The sequence below is a fragment of the Brienomyrus brachyistius genome, chromosome 18 (genome assembly GCF_023856365.1).
Source record: "Brienomyrus brachyistius isolate T26 chromosome 18, BBRACH_0.4, whole genome shotgun sequence".
Classification (NCBI taxonomy): Eukaryota; Metazoa; Chordata; class Actinopteri; order Osteoglossiformes; family Mormyridae; genus Brienomyrus; species Brienomyrus brachyistius.
The window spans coordinates 14,523,976-14,548,457 of record NC_064550.1 but is presented as its reverse complement, the minus strand read 5'-3'; the positions used below and the strand labels follow the sequence as shown (position 1 = coordinate 14,548,457).

At 46.9% G+C, this 24,482-nt stretch overlaps 2 protein-coding genes across 2 annotated transcripts; both read right to left on the bottom strand.

Annotated features, from left to right (window-relative positions):
• Window positions 1-1,137: 1,137 nt before the first annotated feature.
• On the bottom strand, window positions 1,138-11,406 carry lad1 (ladinin). Its single transcript, XM_048984715.1, has 13 exons — window positions 11,118-11,406; window positions 8,899-9,033; window positions 7,952-8,204; window positions 7,394-7,458; window positions 7,034-7,178; window positions 6,503-6,601; window positions 6,299-6,348; window positions 5,630-5,672; window positions 5,431-5,474; window positions 4,739-4,805; window positions 3,965-4,093; window positions 2,125-2,229; window positions 1,138-1,411 (listed from the first exon to the last, which is right to left on the bottom strand). Exons 1-13 carry the CDS (start codon window positions 11,153-11,155, stop codon window positions 1,406-1,408), a joined length of 1,179 nt encoding a protein of 392 aa, XP_048840672.1. The 5' UTR covers window positions 11,156-11,406; the 3' UTR covers window positions 1,138-1,405.
• A 2,481-nt stretch (window positions 11,407-13,887) lies between these two features.
• LOC125713008 (troponin I, slow skeletal muscle-like) lies at window positions 13,888-20,504 on the bottom strand. Its single transcript, XM_048983688.1, has 6 exons — window positions 20,374-20,504; window positions 19,958-20,089; window positions 17,562-17,651; window positions 17,281-17,457; window positions 14,793-14,892; window positions 13,888-14,240 (listed from the first exon to the last, which is right to left on the bottom strand). The coding sequence occupies exons 1-5, from the start codon at window positions 20,380-20,382 to the stop codon at window positions 14,797-14,799; spliced, it is 504 nt and encodes a 167-aa protein (XP_048839645.1). The 5' UTR covers window positions 20,383-20,504; the 3' UTR covers window positions 13,888-14,240; window positions 14,793-14,796.
• Between the last annotated feature and the right edge of the window lie 3,978 nt (window positions 20,505-24,482).

The window sequence follows — 24,482 nt, the reverse complement described above, 5'->3', positions numbered from 1 at the left end:
AGGGAGAGCTGCACCAGCCATGACAACAGTGCAGAGCTTGGGGGGGGGGGAGTGAGCGCTGCCTTTGTGTTTATTTTTAACCCCAGGAGTTTGATTGTGCAGCCTTCTATATCTGTTCCCAAAAAAGGCCCTTCAGTTTGGGAAATGGAGGCGGGACCACAGGGGTCGGGGGATATTATCTGCAAGTACCGGGGGCAGTACTGACACACCACAGGACACCTATCAGTGCCTCCTTGTCCCAGACTCCTGTAAGGTGCTGATTCCCCCCTCGCCGGAGCGGGGCAGTACTGACACACCACAGGACACCTATCAGTGCCTCCTTGTCCCAGACTCCTGTAAGGTGCTGATTCCCCCCTCGCCGGAGCGGGGCAGTACTGACACACCACAGGACACCTATCAGTGCCTCCTTGTCCCAGACTCCTGTAAGGTGCTGATTCCCCCCTCGCCGGAGCGGGGCAGTACTGACACACCACAGGACACCTATCAGTGCCTCCTTGTCCCAGACTCCTGTAAGGTGCTGATTCCCCCCTCGCCGGAGTGGGGCAGTACTGACACACCACAGGACACCTATCAGTGCCTCCTTGTCCCAGACTCCTGTAAGTGGCTGATTCCCCCCTCGCCGGAGAGGGGCAGTACTGACACACCACTGGACACCTATTCCTGCTTGTGCCTTCTTGTCCCAGACTCCTGTAAGTGGCTGATTCCCCCCTCGCCGGAGTGGGGCAGTACTGACACACCACAGGACACCTATCAGTGCCTCCTTGTCCCAGACTCCTGTAAGTCGCTGATTCCCCCCTCGCCAGAGCGGGGCAGTACTGACACACCACAGGACACCTATCAGTGCCTCCTTGTCCCAGACTCCTGTAAGTCGCTGGTTAGCAGAACACGCTGCTTCAGCATCTCCACGTTTATTTAATATTTAGCGTAATGATTGTTGGCCCAACACAAACACATGGTTTGGATGGTGGCTAAAATTGCCACTGCTTGCAGGAACCAAGAAGTATTTCATCAGTGGGCCCATACAGTCTGCTAAATGCCAGACAATTACATAAAAACAGAATGCAGCGCCAATTCACTTTTCTACATGCAATGAGACTGGAGTAATTTTCACCAGACACTGGGACTGAAGCCAAAAGATATGCAGAAAAAATATTTTATTAGTTCTTGCCCATTGTGAAGAATCTTTGAATCTGTTAGCATGTATTTATATTGGAGGAATGACGACTGGCCTAAATATCCCTGTAAAATATATCATCCAACTAGCTAATTCAAAAATTTCGTCAATTGCTGCAAGATTTCACAGGTTAATTATTAATATTATCCATGATACATAAGAAAATAACCCAGAATAAACGTCAGATCTCTCGTCGTCCCAAGCGTGACGTCTGGGTTCATTATTGTCTCCTCAGAACTGTAACAGGAAAAAAACACACAGATTTCAGCAGAAACATTCGGATTCCTGCACACCCAGGATAGGTTTGGCGGCAACATCAGGGACCCCCACCACCGCGAAGATGGCGAGACCTGACGGAAACACGCCCTGCCCGCACCACGCCCTTCTCAGGTTCACATTACCCAGCAGTGAGTCACACAACTGCCCTTGTGCAACGTCTGTTTTCAAACACTGTCTCAGGTACGTGCAGGTAGAGCGTCTGTAATGGTTTCTGACGCTCTTACATCACTTTCATTTTTAACAGTTCGTTTTTATATTTTAAGTCTATTCTTACCCAGAATGCAAACTGCTGATCTGTGATTCAGAGAAGGACGCAAAGGACACGTTGTTAGCTACAATTTCTTTTTTTTAACCTCAGAAACCACCCGCCCCATATGAAAAAAGTGTTATTTGCCATTTGCACAGGCAGACAACAGGTACAGTGGAATATGATAGTTTTCAGACATCCCATCATGCTCTGCTTTTTAAAGTCACACACGCACATATTAGAGGGGAGAGTGAAGCTGGGGGTCTGAGTACAGGTTCAGCCGCCCATCCAGCACCTCTGAAAAATTCCAGGGGGGGGGGGTTACCCACAACTGCTCCATAGTTCTGCCTCGTTTGCAAAGCAGCTTGAGGATGTAGAACTTTAACCCGCAGAGGGTCTGAGGGGGGGCGTGCGGTGGCCATACCTGCGGGCGTCTTGTATCCTGAGCCTTGCCGTTCTGCGCAGAGGCCTCCTCCTCCCTCTTCTGCCAGAGCTGCCGCTTGCTGGCCACTGTCACGTTAAACCGGTGCTGCGGAAACCGAGGTCAGGTCAAAGGTCAAAGCAGCTATACTGTCATCTTCAGCTCCATGACCCACGGGTCAGACACTGAGAGGAAATGCCGGGGCCAGACTGTTCAGCGGGGCCAAAATACAAATAATCTTGCAGGCCGGGCGATTTAGTCCCCCAACAGGTCACTGAAAATGTCACGACGGGGCAAGCTGACCAAGGTGCCGATCCGGATGACCTTGGCTGCGACCTTGGGGAAAAACAAACTACAGCCTAAAGACGCGAACGCGATCGATCACTCATCACTGAGCGCTGAAATTTGGGTGTGGAGCACTTACGAATAAGATTAATCAATTTCCCTGACAGAAGAGACAGTGTTACGATACCATTTGATACAGATGGATATCTGCCGCCATTTTGTTCCGGGACAATTTCCCAATCAATGGGCTGTCGTACTAGCAAAGTAAACAGATGATTCAGTGATAGGTAAGGCTGAGAAATGGCACCTTTTCCCCTTACAATCCAGCTGAGTGACATCAGCATGCTAGCAAGGACAGTAATTTCCATTTCCCTATACCACACATGACTTTTCCAGTATTGATTCACATACATGCCCCTGGCGGAGCCGCGGATCCACTTCAACCACACTGTTTTCATGCTCCGTTACATGCTGAATCAGACTATAGCTGAGGCGTGTACACTTTGTAAGGTCTACACACACATTCTTTCATTTATCTTTGTTCTGGTGGGGATTTTCCCAGTGTGACTCAGGGGCGACAATCTCAAAAGAAGACGCTTGCAATCCAAGGCCGTCATCTCCAGGGTTTGGTCAGCTGGCTGGAGCGAGATGTTTAATTCGAGACAAGTCTGCACGCTCATTTACATGCATGTAACTGATTTATTACCTGTAAGTAGTCTGTAGGGTTTGCAAACTACCCCAACGCTTTTGATGCACTTAATTTTAGGTTTATAATGGAATAAGGCAGGCTTGCCTTAAGATTTATGGCGTGAGTGCGAGAGTCACGACAGATGCGTGAGAGTCACGACAGACGCGTGAGAGTCACGACAGATGCGTGAGCTGGCAATCCTGTATCTCTGCAGCTAGCCGGACTTTGTCATCTATAAATCAAAAACATGCGTTCGCATTTCAAGCACAGGTAGGGAACAGCCTCATTAAACTTAGCCAATACTGCGATGCATCTGGTCGATTAGCATTATTTGTTGCTCTTTTTCGAAGATGACGTCAGTTAGCATCGCTAATCGTTTTCGGCAGCTAGCCCTCTGACAGTCGCTACCTAAAAATATAACATCAAAGCCAAAACTGCGGCCCTGGTTCATGACTGTAGTGGGAGCAGAAATAAGCCCACCTGGTTCCACTTTCTTATTACTTGGTGGGATAATGGAATGTTACATTTAAACACCTTCTAATCCTTCAGTTTTAAAGCAAACCTTCTGTTCTAGGCAGGTATAAATCAAGGTGTTTAATGCACAGCTTGCAGGGTTGCTGATTTGTAGTTTGTCTGACCCTTGAACTCTTTTACAATCCTCGTGGTCTACGTTCTCTACAACTAGAATAATAAATACAACACTGACACCTAGAGGAATGAATCTACTACTGCAACCATCCATCCTTCTGTCAACCACTTATTCTGTATTTATTGACACTAGAGGGCACTGTTGTCCACATCAGACCCAAACCCAAAAATGCTAGCAATCGTCATCGTTGTAAAATGTTAGCATACATCATCCCGGTTTACCTGGGTGCCCCTGTCTGGCTCTGCACTCTCCTGTTGCTCCTTCTCAAAGATCTCACGCTTCCTTGAGACCTCGTCTGATGAGTACAGGCTCCGCTGCGTGGCCGTGGGGGATCTGATCTTCTCTGATTTCTGGAGACAGGTTCATGTGGAGTCAGCTGGGCGTGGCACTGTGTGACTAACTGCATACAACCCAAGGCTGATTGGTCAGCTGCTGCTTGGTTTCATGTTGGTTAAGCAGAAAGGCTTGCAAACACCAATGCCATCGTAGGTGAGGAGTGAGCACCACGTCAGTGGTTAGAAACACTATTCAGAAAGGCTTTTTCGAGACTCTACAGTATATTTCAGGAGGTGCAAAAATAGCTGGGAAATGACCTAAGTGTCATGCTGGAACTCGCAGTAATGCAACAGGTATTTCAGAGCTTTGGTCTTAGAGCTTAAGAGATGTTTCTGTTTCCTGACCCATCTAGACCCCACATGCGGGTTCTGTTTTGACTTAACTAATTATCGATCAGTTATTATGAGCGAAGTTGTCACAGAGAGCCTCACAGTGATTGCGAAAAGTCATCCCGCTAATTATGCCCAAATTAAGTTTCCTGAACAATTTCCTGTATTTTCTGACCCTATTGGTGCTTCTCTGTTCAAAAAAGGGCTCAAAGCATGAGCAAAGGAGACCAAGAGCATCATCTAGTGGAGTTGAAAAATGCAGAAAATAGTTAATGAAGCTTCATTTGGTCATCACTGGATCCCCTAATGCTGATACTGGAGCGTACTCACCTGTGCAGCCAGCGCTAGCTTCTCCATGGTTTCCTGAATGCTGCGGGAGGAGATCCTCTGCCTTGAGCTGTGAGGAGCATAGCACAGTTAGCACCTCTGCCTTGAGCTGTGAGGAACATAGCACAGTTAGCACCTATGCCTTGAGCTGTGAGGAGCATAGCACAGTTAGCACCTCTGCCTTAAGCTGTGAGGAGCATAGCACAGTTTGTGCCTCTGCCTTGAACTGTGAGGAGCATAGCACAGTTTGTGCCTCTGCCTTGAACTGTGAGGAGCATAGCACAGTTAGCACCACTGCCTTGAGCTGTGAGGAGCATAGCACAGTTAGCACCACTGCCTTGAGCTGTGAGGAGCATAGCACAGTTAGCACCACTGCCTTGAGCTGTGAGGAGCATAGCACAGTTAGCACCACTGCCTTGAGCTGTGAGGAGCATAGCACAGTTAGCACCACTGCCTTGAGCTGTGAGGAGTGTAGCACAGTTAGTGTCTCACATAACAAACTTAAAGTCTCTAATAAGGCAACTCGGCTGATTCCTCGACCTGCTTTTTTTGTGACAACAGCTAACTCAACAAAAATCTGACCTGACTCACTTCTTCCTGAAGGGGCTGCTGTACAAGTATCACTGGCTTTATGACCAAGGATGGGCAAAACTTTCTACATATACAATAAGTGTTGTACAGCTCCTGCCACTCACTTCCTTAGAAACGGGGATTGCTTATCCTCTTCATCATTTGAGGCCTGCAAAAACAGTCAGCATGAATGGTAGGCACATCCTTACATTAGCCACATGAGGGCGGCACAGATCAAATCATTGTGATGAGCACATTCCTTTGAAATCACCAAAAAAGTGAATAAATAAAAGTGACTAAACCATGGACACTCAGTCATCTTACCTTGGCAGCTTCAATGTTATTCGAAGAAATTCTGAAACTTGCACTGGAAAAGAAGAAGAGTAGGCCGAGGGGATTACAGATCCTGAAGGACAGGTACGTCTGGTCACAAAAGCCAACAGGATATGAGGAATGGTCGTACATCCGAACTGGACCAGAAGAATGGCCATACATCCCAACCGGACCTGAGGGACGGTCATTCATCCCAACCGAACGTGAGGGGCGGTCATACATCCCAACCGAACGTGAGGAACGGTCATTCATCCCAACCGGACCTGAGGGACGGTCATTCATCCCAACCGAACGTGAGGGACGGTCATTCATCCCAACCGAACGTGAGGGACAGTCATACATCCCAACCGAATGTGAGGGACGGTCATTCATCCCAACTGAACATGAGGGACGGTCATTCATCCCAACCGGACCTGAGGGACGGTCATACATCCCAACCGGACCTGAGGGACGGTCATACATCCCAAACGAACGTGAAGGACGGTCATTAATCCCAACCGGACATGAGAGACGGTCATATATCCTAACCGGACCTGAGGGAATCTGAATATTCACAAAGTATATTGATCACATTTTTAGAGTTTGAACACATGGCTACTTTCCAAGTACTCATGTCCAGATGCTCATTTTTTCTGAAAAACAGAAAAAACTGTTTCTTACCTTCTCTGAAAAGGAAGACTTTTCTCTTTCTCGTCTTTTTTTCTCATCACCTTCAGAGTAAAATGGCTTAGAATCAGGTAGCACCAGTGTAACAGACATAGCAATGACTGTGATGTGTAACTGTAACTGTTAATAATGTAACTGTGACATGGATGATGTGTAGGATGTGTAGGATGTGTGGGATGTGTCCTCCTATAGAGTTACCCTGAAGGACCAGGCACGGTAGTTCTGCCTCCTGAATGGATTCTGCTCCCTTTCCTTTGGGCTGGTGACATTCTTTGATGGAGAGTCATCCTCACACTCCTGTGCAAATCACACACAACTCAAGTCAAACATGAAGTCTGGCTCTTTGCTTGGGTTTTTGCTCAACCTTCCCTCAGTTGAAGCAACAATATTATCACCAAGTCAGACATGGTCACAACCAAGGTGCTGGGTAGATTAATAGTGCTGGGTAGTAAGACAGACCCTACGTTTTATAGGTTATTTGGATTACATAGATACCCTGTAATATGATATATTAAGAAGCTTTCTGTAGTATTTCACAGTAATGGGCTGGACTCAGATGAGAATTCAGGTTCAGGCAGGAGAGGATTCAGGAAAAAGCAAGAATAAGTCTAAGTTCTCAAAGAGCGATCACGTTTCAAGAAGTAGGATGACGTGCGAACGTTTCCTGAAAATGGACAAAAATGACCCCAGACACCACTGGGTGAGTAGTCTGCGGTCACAGACGTTCACCTGTGCGTCTCCATTATTCCTGACGGTGGCAGAAGGTTGGTCTGGGGACCCTGCCCTGAAGAAGCCGGTTGGGCTCATGGGAGAACTCAGGCTGCTTCCACCAGAGGGCGACGTGGGGCCCTTGTCAAAGGATATGGACAGTGAGCTGAAGGACACAAAACATTAGGATGTGTCAGTTCTGGGCCAAGTGGGTCTTTCTCTCACGTGTCAGATTTGGTACCCAGATGTGGCACCCAGTACACCGCACATCTTAACTGTCCTACAGTAGCTGGCATTTATGGGTTAATCTTACTAACGTGTAAAAACACCCGTATGTGTTTGTGTTTCTGACTGCAGCAGAGTTCCGGTGTTTGTAGTCACCTCACAAACTTGCGTGAGGATTCTTTCGGGGTTCCCGGCTCCGCACCCAGTATTGCATTCCCTCCCTGTGACAAAAACAGAGCATCAAAGAACACAGGCAACAACAATGATTCAATCTAAGACTTAACATGGACCCCCCTCACCCAACCCCCCGCAGGCCATTCAGTTAAATTTGTTAATGATTGACGACCTCACTCAGCGTGGGGTAACGAGCGACTGCAGTATAAACACGTCTTGGTAGGTTCTGGCATGGGGGGCATTTTACCCGTAAGGAGGAGAACCAGCAGCGCTGGACAAAACCCAAGAGGTGCGTTTCAGCCCCCAGAACAATCCAAAGGGTTCCACCAATAAAACGTTATAGCAAGAGGTTCATGTGCTTTTCCACAATGTGTCTGATTCTTATATATTTTGGGATGTTTTACTTCATTGGTGGTCAAACCCTCATTGTCCAATTGGACGGGAGCAATGCCAGCACACTAACCAGTAAAACTCACCCTTCCAGCAATGCAGATTAAAGATTAAAGCTCCCTTCCTGCCGACCACATGCGTATCACTGACCTGATTTTTCACGGTGCTGTTGGCAGACATGTACACTGGGGCTGTTTCCAGGCTCCGCCCCCTTTCTGACATCTCCCCGCCCACTCGGGCCTCCTGCGAACTGGCCTGGGTGACCTCGTCCTGTCCGGCCTCCTGCAGGTGCTGGTGCCTCAGCACCTCCGCCTGCCGCTTCCTCCGCCGCTCGTCTCGAACCTGCAGCATCTCCATGAAGTCCACCTGAGCCTGATCCACTGTATCCTGGCCGTCCTGGGTGCTGCATCACGTGGACACGTATATCACAGAGTCGGCCTGCACACGCACCCGCACGGCCAGCACATGAAGACAGCACACACGTGCAGAAATATCCACACGCAAACACGCACGCATATAAGCATGCATGTACACTGGCCCGGATTAACCATATGGGCATTTGGGCAGTGCCCAGGGGCACCACGTCCTCGGCAGACATCAAGCAGGACCCCCCAAAAGCCCAACCCACCCCCCCCCCTCGGTCACATTCCCAAATGTCTCTTAACAAGATAATACAATTTAATATCCTGATATTTTTCATGTGCTTGCATATTGTTTTGTTAATAAGGTGCTCACTGAAAAGCCTGTGTAATGTGTGTGACGTTCTTCATATGTTAGATGCATTTCCGTATTTTGTGAGCCACCAATCAGCTCCATTTCCTTCTGATGTGACGTCATGTGTGCTGCTGTCCAATGACACTCAGAACACTTAATCCGGCCCGGCACTTACAGGCGGGCACATTCAGTCAAAGTTACTACTACTTATATTAATTCCTGTGATGATCTATCAGGTAAAATTACATTGATAAGCGCCACTCATCCTTAGATGATGTCTGTAAAAATCACCAACGTCGAATGCACACGGCATACTTCTTGTGACACTTCTTGTGCTACTTCACGAGCGATTCCCGCGTGAAATCGGACAAGGCCGAACTCACCTGCCCAGCGCTGTCGGCGTCGAGGCCTCCGCGGGGTCATCGTCGGGGTCCGTCGCATTGCTATGGCTCCGGTTCTTCCTCCGCCGCTCACGCTCCACCTCCTCCTCATCCTCCACCGTCCACTGGCGGGTCAGACTGCAGGCCAGAGGGCTCTCTGTGTTACCATGGACGCATTCTCACCTTTGTTGTTATTAGCTTAGCTTAGCCTGGCTAAGTTATTACGGGAAGGGGGTTATCAAAGGGCTAGAACGGGGCACGATGATCAGTTATGTGTAGCGTAACTGATATTCTGTGGTTATTTAAAATATTCATTGAGATTATATGTAGGATATTAGTATAATATTCACCAGATGTGAGGTAACACTGTACATACATTATATCATGAGTGGAGACAAGTCAGACAGGCCTAGTATATCTTTAATAGGGGCAGGGGGGGTTAGCTGGCGATGCTGGTGAAGGTTGTTGACTGGGGGGTGTGAGCTACAAGGTTAGTTCGCCCCCTGTGGTCAGCCCAGGTAAGCCTACACATTAAATCACCCTTACCTGGAATATTGAGAGTCAAGAACCCGATAGCAAAATCTCTCTGCTAACCCAGGGATTTGAACCAGTGACCTTCTGATCACAGGCACAGCATCCTAAGCTGCTGAGCCTCACACCGCAAATAAGGGCCGGCAAAACAGCAGGAGGACAATGGAACCCTAGACTTTTCGGGGGGTGCTCCAGTCTCCTGACATGCAGAGATAATACAGCATTAAGGCAGGACAGCCGCTATTCCAGCACACAGGGGGCAGACCCCTTTATTAAAGCCCACCCCATACTCAATGACTTAATGCCATCACTTACAGAGTATAATGTAGCAGCAACACCTCATCACTACTTTTCCTTAAAGGAAACTGAAACTGTAAAATGCAGGACACAGAGAAACAGTCAGAGACACTTGAATGCATGGGTGTAAATTATGGGGGGGGGGGGAGAGGCTTGTAACCCCCCCCCCCCCCCCAGTAATCAAGACTAGCCAATAAAACCCCCTGGATCCCCTTAAATGGGTAGAGACCTCAACCCCCTAATGCTCACCCCAAAGTTATACCCTTACTGAATGCTTGAAAGCTGTCCTGTCAGTTGCAGGGTGTTTTCATGGCGTTGAAAGGTCATTAAAACACACCCAGATATGGGTGAACATGGCCGGTACAGCCTTTCTACGGAACATAATAAAACAGCTGTAATTTACTAACTGACACTGACGTCATAATTAGCCGCTTTAATAAAAACGGCAAGTCTAAGAGTAAGTTTTTTTTTCTCTCATTTATATAACACGGTGGCAAACCCCTACCGAAGCGCAGACACGCAGTTAGGTGAACCTGCGTTTCTAAATTGGCCGATAATACATGTCCACGTGCCTCCCAGGAACGGACCTGCGTCCTGCTCAGGGTGTACCCCCACCTCTACAGATGGATACATATTCATGTTTGTGATAAGTATATTATGACTCAGATCATGCAAACAGATCTGCCTGCAAGTATAGTCTGAGTTCTGAATTTTAGCTTGAACAAATGCAATACATTTCCTTTCCAGATAAAAAAAATGTTTTGTAGATTATTATTATTATTATTATTATTAATTATTATTATTTGAGTATGCAGTAAATAGCAGCAGACGCATTGACTTTCGCAAGTGTGTTATTTTAACAATGTCTTGCTCTTTCCAAGCCTCACAGTTATGAGCATATAGTATTATTTCTGGGTTGAAGGCAAAAACACACTAGTGTACCTTCACTCTTCAGCTAGACCGCAGCAGCCTCCTTATAATTAATGCCATTAAAACACGCTAGTGTACCTTCACTCTTCAGCTAGACCGCAGCAGCTTCCTTATAATTAATGCCATTAAAACACTCTAGTGTACTTTCACTCTTCAGCTAGACCGCAGCAGCTTCCTTATAATTAATGCCATTAAAACACTCTAGTGTACATTCACTCTTCAGCTAGACCGCAGCAGCTTCCTTATAATTAATGCCATTAAAACACACGAGTGTACCTTCACTCTTCAGCTAGACCGCAGCAGCTTCCTTATGATTAATGCCATTAAAACTGGGTCCAAATAATGCCGTTGCGATCAGACTGATCATCTCAGAGTGTATTAATGGCCAATATTCCCCCTCGCCCCCCCATGTCGGACCCCCACGTTTCACTTTCACTTCCCTTCTCACCTTGACGGACACTCACCTGGACAGAGCCGACCAGTTCTTCCGGCTGATAGACATGGCTGTCTGTCTTCTTTCAGGGGGGTATATCCAAGCGTAAACCTTTAATTAAAAGCTTATATCAGTGCCGTAATGCAGCGGTTCGGATAGACGCAGCTGTTCATACCCCCAGCGCCGCGCGCACCTTCACCCCGCACCTGGGGGTGGTCACATGACCCGCCTATCTATCCCCGTCTCGGCCGGTAGATAATTTATCTGTACTTATAAGCATCTCATTTTATGGATCTGACTGCAATACAGCTCCGTCTAATATTACTAACTGAACAAACTACAAGGTGTTTGTGAACATTTTAAAAATTAAGCTAAGCTGACGTACAGCTATGCAACAGAGAGTACAAAACGATTTCCCCGCCTTCTTGTTGCTTAATTTTTAACTGGCTTTAATTCATAGTGAAATTGCCTCTCCTGCCCCGACCCCCAAACTTATAAAGGGGTGATAGGTAGGGGTATGAAGTCTTATAATATAACAGTGGTGCTTTAGTTATTTCAGCAGCTGTGTAAGAGTCCGTGTGTTTGTTCTTGAACGACCACACCTTTACTATAAACTCCACATCGCCCTTTGGCCATTTATCATACGGAGGCATATCATCCCGATTTGCATTGAAAATGAACATTTGACTGGAATTTGATCATCTGCTTTTACGAGAGAGACCTGTAGGCTACACCACATCTGTGACAAGACGCTCTAATAAAATAGCGATTAATTTAATTGTCTGGTATTGATCCTCATTCAGGACCAAATGCAATATATTTCCTTTCCAGTTAAAAAGACCTGAATACAGTACGTCAATAATAACAACAACAATAATAATAATAATTAAATAACTTCCATTTTCTGTAAGCGTTTATCCAGTTCAGGGTCGTGGAGCGTCTATTATTATTATTATTATTATTATTGTCGTTGTTGTTGTTGTTGTTGTTATATTCGCAATGTGATTGCTGTTCTGTGGTAATTCAGAACCTTGAACCAGAGGAGTGGTTTCTGGGTGAATGCACCCTCATTACACAGTGTGTTGTGTCCCAGAAGTGAACTTCAGGGCTCGTCTTCATGAACCACCCTCATACGCATGTTTGCCTCCAGCACCGTCCCAACATGAACTCTGTCCCTTATCACGCTCACTGGCCAGCAGGGGCTGTGGCTTTGAGGGTGAGGCTGTGTTTAATCACTGCGTTATTCATACTCAAGAACATTCGCATTTTATTTCATTTAGGAGACGCTTTTGTTCAAAGTGATATGCAAGTGAGGCAAATAGTACGTTGCAAACATACGGCTGTCAAGGAGTCAGCTAGGTGTAAGTGCAGTTTGGCTGAGCTTCCAGCGAATGCCCAGGTTATAGTGTATGTGGTATAAGAGCAAGAGGTACACAACATTGTTCTAACAAGCAAGAACAACATAAAGACGGTTGCTGGGAAAGTGCATTCTGGGAAAAAGCAACAGTGTGCAGAGCTGCGCTCCGACTGAAGATTGGCGCGCTTCTTTATGTGAAAGAACCTCGCTATTATGGCATTCAGGATGACTCATTCCTTTGTTGTGTGGAGGGGCGTGGCCAGAGATAACCAAGAATTGACCTGCCAGACTTTTCTGTTTATGGCATTGATATTGATATTGGCAGCGATCCAGCAATACGGAGGTTTACCGGGATTTATTTTGTTACAGAAAATGACTAATTAAACGTTATTTCGCTGTAAGGTCGCATCATGCGATTGTAGTTGTTGAATGGAAATTAAGTTCCTTAGGAACCGTAAGGAAGTCGCCATCGTGGAAGTGAGGTTCAGGACATCGGGAGTAACCTAATCTCATTGGCTGCCACTTGGTCATGTGGTATCCAGCTTGGTCCACAGCTGGTCATGGGAGAGCAGTAAGTGGCCCCGCAGCCTGGTCCTCATTTGCATCAGCTGGCAGTGTCATATCTGATCTAAGAGGCGAGATCAGATCGGTGACATTACCCCATGCAAATACTTGGTGGCTGATGGTTGGCTGCCTGCGGTCAGCTGTCGCTGAGATGGTCACCATCGCTCATTTGAAACGGAACAGTAGAGGGATATTCATCTGAACTCGTCATAAAAAACCTGCCTTTCACTGGTTTCCGTTTGAAAGTTCGGGAAAGCAAATGATTCTGGTTGAATTAATACTGGGGTCGAATTCATAACCCAACAGCGGGATCAGTCCTCGGGCTCTGGGATTCAAACTAGAACCCTTCTGATCACAGACACTACATTCTAACCAGCTGGGTTACACACCACTCTCCCAAGACCTGCCCCAGCTAGGATAGACAACAGAATCATGTGACATAGGACGGGTGCTAGGAATGACACTAGGGATGGGGGGGGGGGGGGGGGGGACAAAATACTGATATTTCAGTGTCAGTACAGTGAGAAAAAGGGGAGAACCCAGCCTGAAGAAAGTGAGGTCAGGCATTGGGGGCGGCGTGCGTGTTTTGGGGGTGGGGCGATGTGTGTCTTAGAAAACAGACCCTGCATGTGCGATTGAGAATCCCCTACAGGGGAACGCACAAAAAAACCCTGTCACATGACATGTCACATGACAAGGAAGCAGGGGGTTTCACCGGAGCAGAGCATTAAGCAAAAAACCTGACCTGTTTCTCTGTCAGAATAACCAGGCTGTGAATATATAAATGCCAGGAAGACCCATCAGACACTACGCAGTATGTCGTTAACCATAGAAAAGATTTATGACTTATTACACAAGCATCAAAGGGACACAGAAAAGCAGAGATGGGAGAAGGGGAACCCCACCCTTTGCAAAATAAAAGCACATTCTTTTTACATGCAGAATGAAACAAATGCCCTCTCCTTCTTCCATAAAGTCTTAATGGAAATTTGTATGCTATACAGTAAAGATCTACTGGGCTCTTTTTAAATGGCTAATTAAGCAAAATGACCATTTTTTCTTCTGCTTTCAGCCGCTGATTAAATCAAGCATCTGTTGTTGTGGCAGCCAGCTACACAGAGACCAGATCTTGCACATCTGAACTGTTTTTCTCCTGTGCCGTCTCCAGGAAGGAGGGAGAGCGTTTCCCAGGTACAGTGGGTGGGTGGGGGACGATGACTCTGACATCATTTCCTGTAGGGGACAAAAGATGGAATTGGGACTGAAAACTACACGATGGGACCATGACCCGAGGAAAGCGGGTGATATATAATCAGGGCTAATGAGCGATTCAGGTGACTAAGTGAGGAATCTAAGATGGACAAGCATTTAATAATACAAACAAGAATTCAAATTTTCCCTGAGAATGACCAGAGCAGCCAAACATTTGACACCAAACAAATCAGATGTTTTCTTTTAAAGCTATAATAATGGATGTTGTTGGGTACAGTCATGGCTTACGAATGTGTGCAGTACGAACTCAGGGCATCAGCCTAACCAGCAAGGTTAACACTAGCTCAGTGTTAATCCCTTGCACTAACTTAACCAAAAGCAATTGAGTAAAATACAAGTGATATTTATGATTGAGTTAAATGTGAAAATATTACAATCTCTACCATTTAATTTTATATACTTTCAGTTAAACTTACATCTTAGTTTCTGCTACCCACTGAAAATGGCTGACGGCTGGTGACGTTGCTGCTGAGGGCAGCAGGTGGTCCCGTCCTGTCATGTGATGTCACTCACCTCTTCACTGTGCGGCAGCGTCAAACATCTTCTTCCTGCCTTCCATACCAGACATGGCCTCCACATTCTTCCTCCAGTCGCTGTCCTCCACCGGTCGCTTCTGTGGGCCCGAACGCTGATAGATTAGCTAGTGGTATGTTATAAAGACGCTATAAGCTACCCAGAAATCCATTATCTATCATCTGACCAGTGAGCCTGGACAGGACTGTAGGAGCTTGGAGCTTCTCTCGTGCTGGGATACACCCAGGACGGGACGCCCTTCCACTGCACGGTGCTTACACATGTGGTATGGACAATTTAGGATATCGATTAGCTGAACTGCATGTCTTTAGATTGGAGAAGGAAAAGCAAGTATCATAGAACAATAATACACAACCAGAGGGAGCTGGGATTCAAACCCATAACCTACTGGTGCGAGGCAAGAGCACCTCCCACGGAGCTCCATCATTAGAGTCTGCATTAGGTAATGAGCGGTATGATGAAATAGGAATGTTGGTAATTTCATGAATTATAATGCGATTATTCACATCAGTGCCCATCGGTTGACCTTCTTCTGTTCATTTCTGCTTTGGAAACACAGGCTCATTTCATGTCAACGAAAGAAACATCTTGATAGTAAAACTGAATGCTAGACACAATAAGGGAAAGGGAATGAAGGATAGAGTGATACAGAGCGACAGAATAAGGGAGAGAGTGAGAGAGCGAGGGAGCGTGCCGGCTGCAGCTGCCCGATCCGGGACTGCCGAAATGGGTCGCTCCCCGCAACTGGAAATGCTCGGCTTCACGTGAACCACGTCACCAACACGAACATCCGGTCCAGGTCGAGCCCAGACAGGTGGCATTTATAAGGACTCCCCCCCGAATACAAACACAAAGATACACCCAGGCACGCATACACACCTGTGGCGTCCCATCATGCTCCTGGACACTTGGCATACATCCAGGCCCCGCCCCCCTTCTCCAAATGCACAAAACCACATATGATAAATGTGCAGCGCACGGTCTGTTTGTGGAGATCCACGCCTTCTGTTTATTCTGTTCACACAGGCATGAAAAGGAGACTGTCTCAGGCCCTCCTTGGCTGGATCGTGTGACTGTGACAATGGGTGAGCGCACTGCCCCAAGAAGTGACACTTCTTCACGCCCCTCCCTACTTAAGGGGCCCAAGCTGGCAGCTGGGATAATCCTCATGGCATCTTTCAGCTCCTGTTTCTGCCGAACGGCAAGTGGCCGCCTAGGCAAACAGCCCGTCCCGCCGGTCAGACAGGTTCTCGCTGCGGGGGGGTGGGCACTAAAAAAACCGGAGCATGACCTCCCTGGCCGGGCTGAGCGCTAGTGGCTACAGAACTGGCAGGCACATACCGCATTTGCTCAGGCCATCTGTAGAGAGGCCCCGCCCACTTCCTGGTGCCCAGGGGCCAGTTTTCTGTTTCTGGGGCCCCATTCAAAAAGTAACCCCCCCACCCCAACATCAAATGTTTCAAAGACTAAATAAATAACGAGTAGAGCCAGAAGATGGTAGCTAGCAAGCTGGTTAGCAGAACATGCCGCTTCAGCATCACCTACATAATACGTTTATTTACTATTCAATGTAGGGCTTGTTCATGGCCAACAGGGGGCCCCTTACAGATGCTTGGTCTGCGTTGTGCCAGCTACCAGCTCCCCGCATCTATCCCGAGTTCCCGGGGATCAGTGATCCTCAGTGATGTTATCAGAAGGGCTCAGGGCCAGTGGGCATGTTCAGACTTCAGTATTTTACTGGAGTGTTTCATGAGAAGTTCTCCACCCTCTCCGTAAGTATGCTGATCCATCTCCATCGCTCATGAAGGCTTCACAAAGAGGGCAAGGTCATAAATGAGCTCAGCCACTATTTTCCCCGCTAACCACCGTAACTAATAACCACAAACATAATATCACTGTAATATTGCATCAATATATGCAGTGTAACACATTTAGGCGTAATGGGGTCTGACGTTGTCAATACAATTTCATTATGGTGTCTGTGTTTAAGGTTCCTTCAACTTTGTTACTTTCCCACATAGCACACATATGTCGGGCCACTTGAGTGTTACGTTGTTTAGATATAACTGGTGTAGGCCTTCGGGAATTGGGAATACCAAACTGTCCGGAGGTGTGCATGTGTGAGTGAGTGGTGTGAATCTCCCTTCAGTGGGTTAGTGACCCATCCTGGGTTATTCCCTGCATCCATAGGCTTCAGACCCCTTGCAACCCAGGATAGGATAAGTGGTCACAGAAAATGGGTGGATGAATATGTATTTATCTTATATTTCTGGAATTGACAGCAATATTCAATTGAAACATTCAAATATTTCCCGCCCTGTAAGTAAACATTTTGACCAGTGTTGACGATCCCCCTCAATATTTCATTTTGTTTTTTTTTCAGTCGGTGTGATGTCTGTGGGGGGGGGGGGGGGGGGTCAGGAGAGGTCTCCCGCAAGCCGCACAGTGACAGACAGAGACGGCCCACCTTCTCGGTGTCCTCCTTCCTGACGGACTTGAGGTTGGCTCTAAGGTCCATGGAGACCTTGTGCTTGGAGCCCAGGAGGGAGCGGAGGATGGCGTCGGCAGACACGCGCACCCGCCTCAGCGTGGGTCGCTTAAACTTCCCCCTGAGGTCCAGCACCTTGATGTTTAGGTCCTTGATCTGGGGGTAGAGAAGAGATGGAGGGATGGAAGAAGTGTGGCTAAGGGCCTGATTTGGAAAGGGAACCATGGTTGGGGAACATGGCCAGATGGGAGGACACTGACCTCTCGAGTGTTGAGCATGACTTTGGCTTCTATGTCATACCGCTCCTCATCCACAATGTCGATCTTGGCATGCAGCTCACGGCACAGTTCCTGGAGATGGAGGAGTCGTGGGATTGGCGTTTTAACATCTGGGCCTGTATAGTGCACCTCTAGAGGGATGTTAATGACAATGATGAGGACACCGATAGCATTGTACAAACCTTCCGCGGAATAACTGCGGACCCTACTGTTTGGAAGTTGTAAATCCATTATGACATCATCTGTGCAAAATGGTGCATGGAACAGAAAAAAAAAAAACTTCTGGGGGTCCAAGGCTGCCCCCCCCAGGCATGTTAACATCCAATACAAAGAGAATAAGTCTGTTTTAATAAAAGCCAGGTGCTGTGGTTATAGTCAGTCCAGCAGCGAGCCGGTTCTGCATGTAGGTCTGTGTAAGCCAGAAGACTGAATGCCACACCCACGGCCTCACAGTTCACAGGCTAGCAATGACGGAAGATCACACAGCATCTCCAAAACCAGTCTGAGCGAGAAATACAGCGATTCCCGGCACAAAGACGAGCAGCTGTGAGGTGCGGGCGTCTGCGTGAGACTTCAGTGGGTCTCACAGGGAGGCAGGGAAAGGGCACTCTGCCTAACTGTCACTAGCTGTCACTAACGGTACCAGAGTATCGACCCGCGGAAGGTGATGCTCCGGAACGGCTCCCTCCCTGAGGGAGTCGAGCTGCTCAAAGGCAGATCAGGCCGTGAGTGTGACCACTGCAGATTTCCATTTTTTCTTATTTTTGTCACAACCTGTCCTGCCCATCTCATGCTATGACCAGCGGGGGGGTCGCTGCTGGTCCTCCAAATCCCTTCTTATTCTACCCAGGTGTGTCTTTCCCGATGTCCCCATCCCCATTGTGCTAACTACCCCCACCTGCATCGTGTCAGCCCTCCATTACACCTGTATTTTAATGCTTCCCAGTCCTGTGTTCCCCAGTCCGGTCATTAATGTCACCCCTGCTGTTTACTTGTCCTTCCCTCTACTCGCCTTCCCATTTGACCCACTGTGATCCTGTTCATTTCCCTGCTCCCCCAATAAAACCCCCTTTTGTTCTCCGAACGGCTGCCCTCAAGCCTTTCATTTTGCAAGTCAAAACAAATTTATTCCATTTCATTATCTTAATTTTAAATGTATTTTTTATTTATCATTAGCCATGACTACAGGGAGCTCTCGGGGAAACTCTTTCATTGCCTGCATCTACGTAGAGCGACACAGTACACCTTAAAATGCAGTCCTTCGTCTATCTGGTGCAGTCCTATCAGATGACGGGCTGACCGCACATTAATGATGTGTTTACGCTTTCATGTGTAGGATTACGATGACGAAGGTTATGCTTCACAGCTCACTGTGAAACGAAAACCACCGTGAAATGTGGGCAGATCTTAAAGCTGGAAAATGAATGTACAGGCCTGTTACCCGGGAGATTTTAATATGTAAAAATTCAATTTCTGGACTTGTTTCGTCAACAGATAAAGGGCCCAGATTTAATATCAGATGGACTGTCACTTCAATCCTTTACTAAAAAAAACAAACGGTTTCTATGATTATATCAACAAAAGCAGAGGCATGACCGTTTTTTACGTTCCCTGCCGATCATCGCTTTTGCATCTTTAGGTCAGTCTCAGTCAACGTTTGGTGTTGATTCAGATAGAAGCTCCGCAACTTTTGAAGTTTTGTGCTGGTAAAGTGGGTGGGGTGGGTTTCCCCCAAGAGAACATTTGCTGAACGAAGGGGGTAGAAAATACGTATAGAAATATGGAACAAAATTGCTTATATTCATAGGTCACGCCTTTTTGTTTTTCAGTATGGAACAATCCCATAACATACAGGACGGGCGGCAACTCCACCCCCAGCATTCTGTAGCCCGGTGGAATACTGGGCCGGACCGGTACCAGTCTGTGGACAGTAGGTTTGGGAACCTTTAGATCAGGGGCTGTCAAACTCCAGTCCTGAGGGGCTGGAGTCCTGAGGGGCTGGAGTCCTGTGTAGCTTAGTTCTTACTCTGTTCCAACACAAATGATTCAGCTCAAGAGCTGTGTGGTAATTGGCACAAGGAGGTGCAAGGAGTCGAATCAAGTGTGTTAAATGAAGGGAAAACCAGAAATATGCAGGGCTCCGCCCCCCCAGGACTGAAGTTTGACACCCCTACTCTAGATTACCATGACTGATCCATCTGTGTGTGACAGGAGAAGAGACACTAACTAAGAAGAGGTCTTGTATGGATTTTTACTGCCTCTATATTGGTATAAAGCTACAGACCCCCCCCCAGGTTGCTTTGCCAAGGACCCCTCCCCCAGCCTGACTGCGTGACACCCTGCGAGCCAAGCAGCCACTGCCCCGCTGCTCGGTTTACCTGCAGCTCCGTGAAGGACATGCCGCTGGTGAACAGAGGGGGCGCCTTCTCCGCCAGGTACTGCTGCTTCTCCTCCTCCTTGTCCAGGATCTCCTGTTCAAGCTCCTCCTTCGCCTTGGCCACCAGCAAGCTCTGAGTGCCCACACACACACACACACACAGGTAAACACTTGGACTGTATTCATATTTATTCTCTTACTGCAAGCACCTTAATTAGTATTTGTGTTTAATTAGTATTTATGTTTAATTTATATTTACACTACATAGTGTTTACTGTGCCACATGACCACAAACTCTTCAATCTTTCTTATGTCTTCGAGAAATTTTAAGTGTTTAAAATGACTCAATCACACCCCCTTGTGGTGAGCAGATGCACTCCCGTTCTGTTACTTGCACATGTAACGTTTGATGATTACCTTCAACATGAGCTTGCGGGAAGCGGAAATCTTGGACTTCCTCTAGAAACACGAGAGCCAGTAGGTGATTCGTTCGGTGTTTTTGTTTAAGTACTTTATTGTGCGTCCACAGGCAACAGAGGCATTGTAATCAGAATTAGAGTTATTATACATTATAGAATGTTCGTAGTGTTAGCTTATTTAAGCATAAATACCTTTCGAAAAGCCATATTTACATCTTACCTCTTGCCTGCAAAAGAACATGAAAGAAACATTTCTTTATGAATTGGAAAATAGGAAAATTGGCAAATCAACCCCCCACACACAGGCATTTTCTAGCTACAGTGACAGGTGCAACCTATAAACATTTAAACCAATTTATTTAAAAAAATAGCCATAATAATATTTCATTATTATACAGGAGTACTTAGCAGCAGAAGAGCAACAGAAAGTAATAGATAGGCTAATGGTCGTTTGCTTTGAATTACTTGGGGAAAGTCTTTTTATATTTGAATTGTAATGGTAATCATGAATTAAAAAAAATATATTAACAGTAATTAAAGATGAGTTTCAGCGTGTTCCTTTTATTTCCAGGGTGCGTTTAAATTTCTCATTAAAGTTAAAACAGACATTTTGTAGGAGTATAAGGAAGTCAGTGAATCGCCTTGCGGATTAACGTGTCAGAAACAGACGCACAAAACACTCACCCATGTTCTGGCATCTTGGTCTTTCACCTACAAGACAAAAAAAGCCCTTATTATTCTGCCTCCTTATCGATCAAACACACCGCAGACGGCTCGTATCGCACCGGTCGTGGGGTGCAGGGCGCATTGTTTGCGAGACGCCAAAAGTGTATCTGAATCTTAAATAAGGATGGATGGTTTGTATTGTCAGAGAAGTGACTGAACCCAGAAACGGCCCGAACAGACCTAATCTGACTTGGGGTGAGGATAGTGACCATTGCAGATCGCCCCGGGAATTTTGGACCGATTTTACGGGGAACTTCTTTGGCCTCTTCCAGCAGATGGACCCCGTAAATAAAGCAGCAGGTCACGGTAAAAGACCACAGCTGTCCTGCACCATTTGAAAGGCTAAAGGATTCAATGTACGAGCGGCGTTTTGGAAAGAATGTGACTCCGAAATGGCGGGACATGCATACAGGGACTGAGAAAGACCAATGTGACTGGGCAGGTGTCACTCAGAGATGTAGGACCAGACACGGGAGCAGACAGCAACACATACCACTATCTGACAGCACCAATGACAAACTTCATATTTATTGTGTTTGCCTTCTCTGAAATGCAAACAGTCCACAACTGTAATGTGCCCAATTCCTTCATTATAATTAATTACAGGTCCCACTTAAACTGCAAATGGAATTCCCAAATAGCATCGATAAACACCGACAGAGCAAGCGCATAAAATAATGTATCCAACATTGCATTTTGCTGAATAGGCTAACTGTAAAAACGACTGACTTAATTAGTGTTAATGGCGGATAACAACAGGACAACCCTGCGTATTCTACACAAAAGTCCCTTCCTTAAACATCACCCACCGCACTAGTCAATAAGGTAACCCGGAGCTGCCTGCTGCCTAGGTGGTGAACCGGGGCATCCTACCTTCACGCTTACTGTACTGCGGTCGCCGGCCGCTGCTCGGACATGCGGACCTGCGATCGGCGGCTCTATTTAACCCCGCCGCCCATTGTCACTTCTCGCTTGCGGCTGGGATTTATTTTTAGACCGTCTCCCTCTGTTTCTCGCCCCCCCCCCTCTTTCTATCTCTCTCGGAAAACATGTAAAATTTCCGGTTTTCTGTGTTAGGCAAGGGGCGCTTTCTCCTCACGCTTTGGGAGAATTTAGAAGGACCGTGTCTCACGACTGACTCACCTGATGGTGGGAAGCGGACCGGCACCCTGGCCCAATTAACATACTTTCACACTTCCCGGCTTCTTCCAGTCTGTGCACCATATGAGTCTCGAAAGTCTGGCCTGGCCACAGTCTGCAGAATTAAAACTGTACTCTGCCAATATAGTATTTAATGATTGTTAACTTATCCAAAAGTGTGGATTTTCTGATTATCTGTCAGTCAAACTTGTCCTCTTCAGGTCACTTGGTGGATCTTGTCAGGTCGTGGGCATTCATGTTTGTTTGTGCCGGTAAACAGGATTTGTACCCAATAGCAAATGTTATACCGAGACCGAGTGGGTTTGAGCCTAAACTCCTACAGCCCAGAAGATCAATCATTTACTTTCATCAGGCGAGGAGATGCTCAAACGCCGCATCTTCTACTGGGATTCCTGGCTTTCATACTGTTAGAGTGTATCTGTGTATTTTATGATATTATTATCCTCCTATATGTGTACGTGCAACCCTTAACAACTAACCCATGGCCTAGAAAGGGTTGCAGACAAAATGTCCTCACAGGGGCCTACCAGATTGTGACGCAGGAATAAGAGACCTTGAGAAAGGAAACAGATTCTGTCAACATAGCAGGGGGCCCACCTTGAGATATGTAATGCTTTGTATTAACCCTGTTTCACGGAGGCCTCACACAGCATTGACTAGTTAAAGACAAGACCCATGTAACCCCTCCCCTACCCTATAAATAAAGAAGCCAAGGGACTGTCCGGTGTGACACTCAACAGAGGCGCAGATACTGTCTGTTGCACCTGAAGTGGGCACCCTTGCGCAAGTAAAACAGAAAGACGTGTGCTGTCTCGATTATTCCTGGGTCCTAGAAGTGGAAGTGTGTGAGTGGTAAGCTGCGGCGCTTCCTCACACAGGAGATTGTAGGAGTGAAAGCTACGGCGCTTTCTCCAACATAACTAGATTGTAGGAGTGAAAACTACGGCGCTTTCTCCTAACACATACCAGACCAAAACATATTTACGCTTTGCTGCATGTGTGTCATGGCAGTGCATGGCAAGAAAAAAGTGACAATCTACTGAGCAGCTTCTAGACAGCAAGAGTCTATTAATTAAACTGAACTGAATACATTGGGGAAGACCATACGTTAAAGGACAGGACTAGGAAAAACAGGCAGAGTAACATATGCAATGAGAGACTCAAGAACCAAGCAGGAACAGGCAGCTAACAGGCAGCCGGGCTAATGGGAGGGGGGGGGGGGGGGGGCAGGTGTGGAACATAAGACAATTTACCAAACAGAAAAGGCACTGGCAACAAGCAGCAGGTGACGTAACTAACAATAACAAGCACAGAACTAGGGAATTTAATAGACACCCAAACTTAGAAACAATAGCCACACTCTAGGAATTGCAACGCTAACACAATGGAAGAAAAGTACAAAAGAGAATCCAAACAGAGCAGAATCAGGGCAAGTTTTCGACAGGGAAACAAAGATAGAAAATATCAGATGATGGGGAACAGAAAGCCATTAAATGCAAAGTGGTGAGACTAGCCTCTGACCGACCTCAGACCCATGACCAGAGGGTTATAACCTCTGGGCTGCACATGTAGCCCTTGGAGTGCCCTGGGGAGCCGGTTCAACACACTGAGGCTGTAGGGCTGTATGACAGGGAGGGGAAAAGCTGGATGACCCGTGACACCTGCTGGTCAAATGGGGGAGAGACACAAAGGGTAGTGGGACAGTGAGTGAACTTAGTGTCGTTTAGTTCTATTTTATTACATTTTTAATTTATCCTCAGCGATGGACAAATGGCTGTAATACTAGGAATCCCATACCCTCTCACCTGTGTGTGTGTGTGTCTTATAGAAGAGCCAAATGTCATATATAAAACAAAGCATCTAGGGTACTTGTACTCATTCTTGTGTCTTCCCCTTGTATGATTACCCTACCAGTTGGGAGGTCCGTCTTTTGTCAGTTGCAGTTATTCCATTTTTACTGCTAATACATCTGGGATCCTATTAGCATATATGCTATAATTAGCCACTCCAAGCACATACCAATTAACATTTTCGAGAAGTAGCTGGAAGAAGACAGAAGGCCAGTATGTGCGTCAATCCAGTGTGATCCCTTCCTGAAATAACCCCCAACAAGGGACCACTGGCCCCCCACCCAGGGAGGATAGGTTTACGCTCATGAGCGAGGATGTGTGGTCCTTGGTGGGGGTCTGGGTGGGGAACACCTGTCCCATGTGAGAGAGC

Excerpts from the sequence above, each read along its gene's own strand:
- LOC125713008 (XM_048983688.1), bottom strand. Across the intron at positions 17,652-19,957 it reads TGTCCTTCACGGAGCTGCAG|GAACTGTGCCGTGAGCTGCA; the intron begins GTAAACCGAGCA and ends CTCCATCTCCAG. Across the intron at positions 14,893-17,280 it reads GGAAGGAGGACACCGAGAAG|AAGCGACCGGTGGAGGACAG; the intron begins GTGGGCCGTCTC and ends TCGGGCCCACAG.
- lad1 (XM_048984715.1), bottom strand. The coding sequence starts at position 11,155 with ATGTCTATCAGCCGGAAGAACTGGTCGGCTCTGTCCAG. Across the intron at positions 6,349-6,502 it reads ACCGTGCCTGGTCCTTCAGG|GTGATGAGAAAAAAAGACGA; the intron begins GTAACTCTATAG and ends TTTACTCTGAAG. Across the intron at positions 2,230-3,964 it reads AGCCAGACAGGGGCACCCAG|CACCGGTTTAACGTGACAGT; the intron begins GTAAACCGGGAT and ends CGGTTTCCGCAG.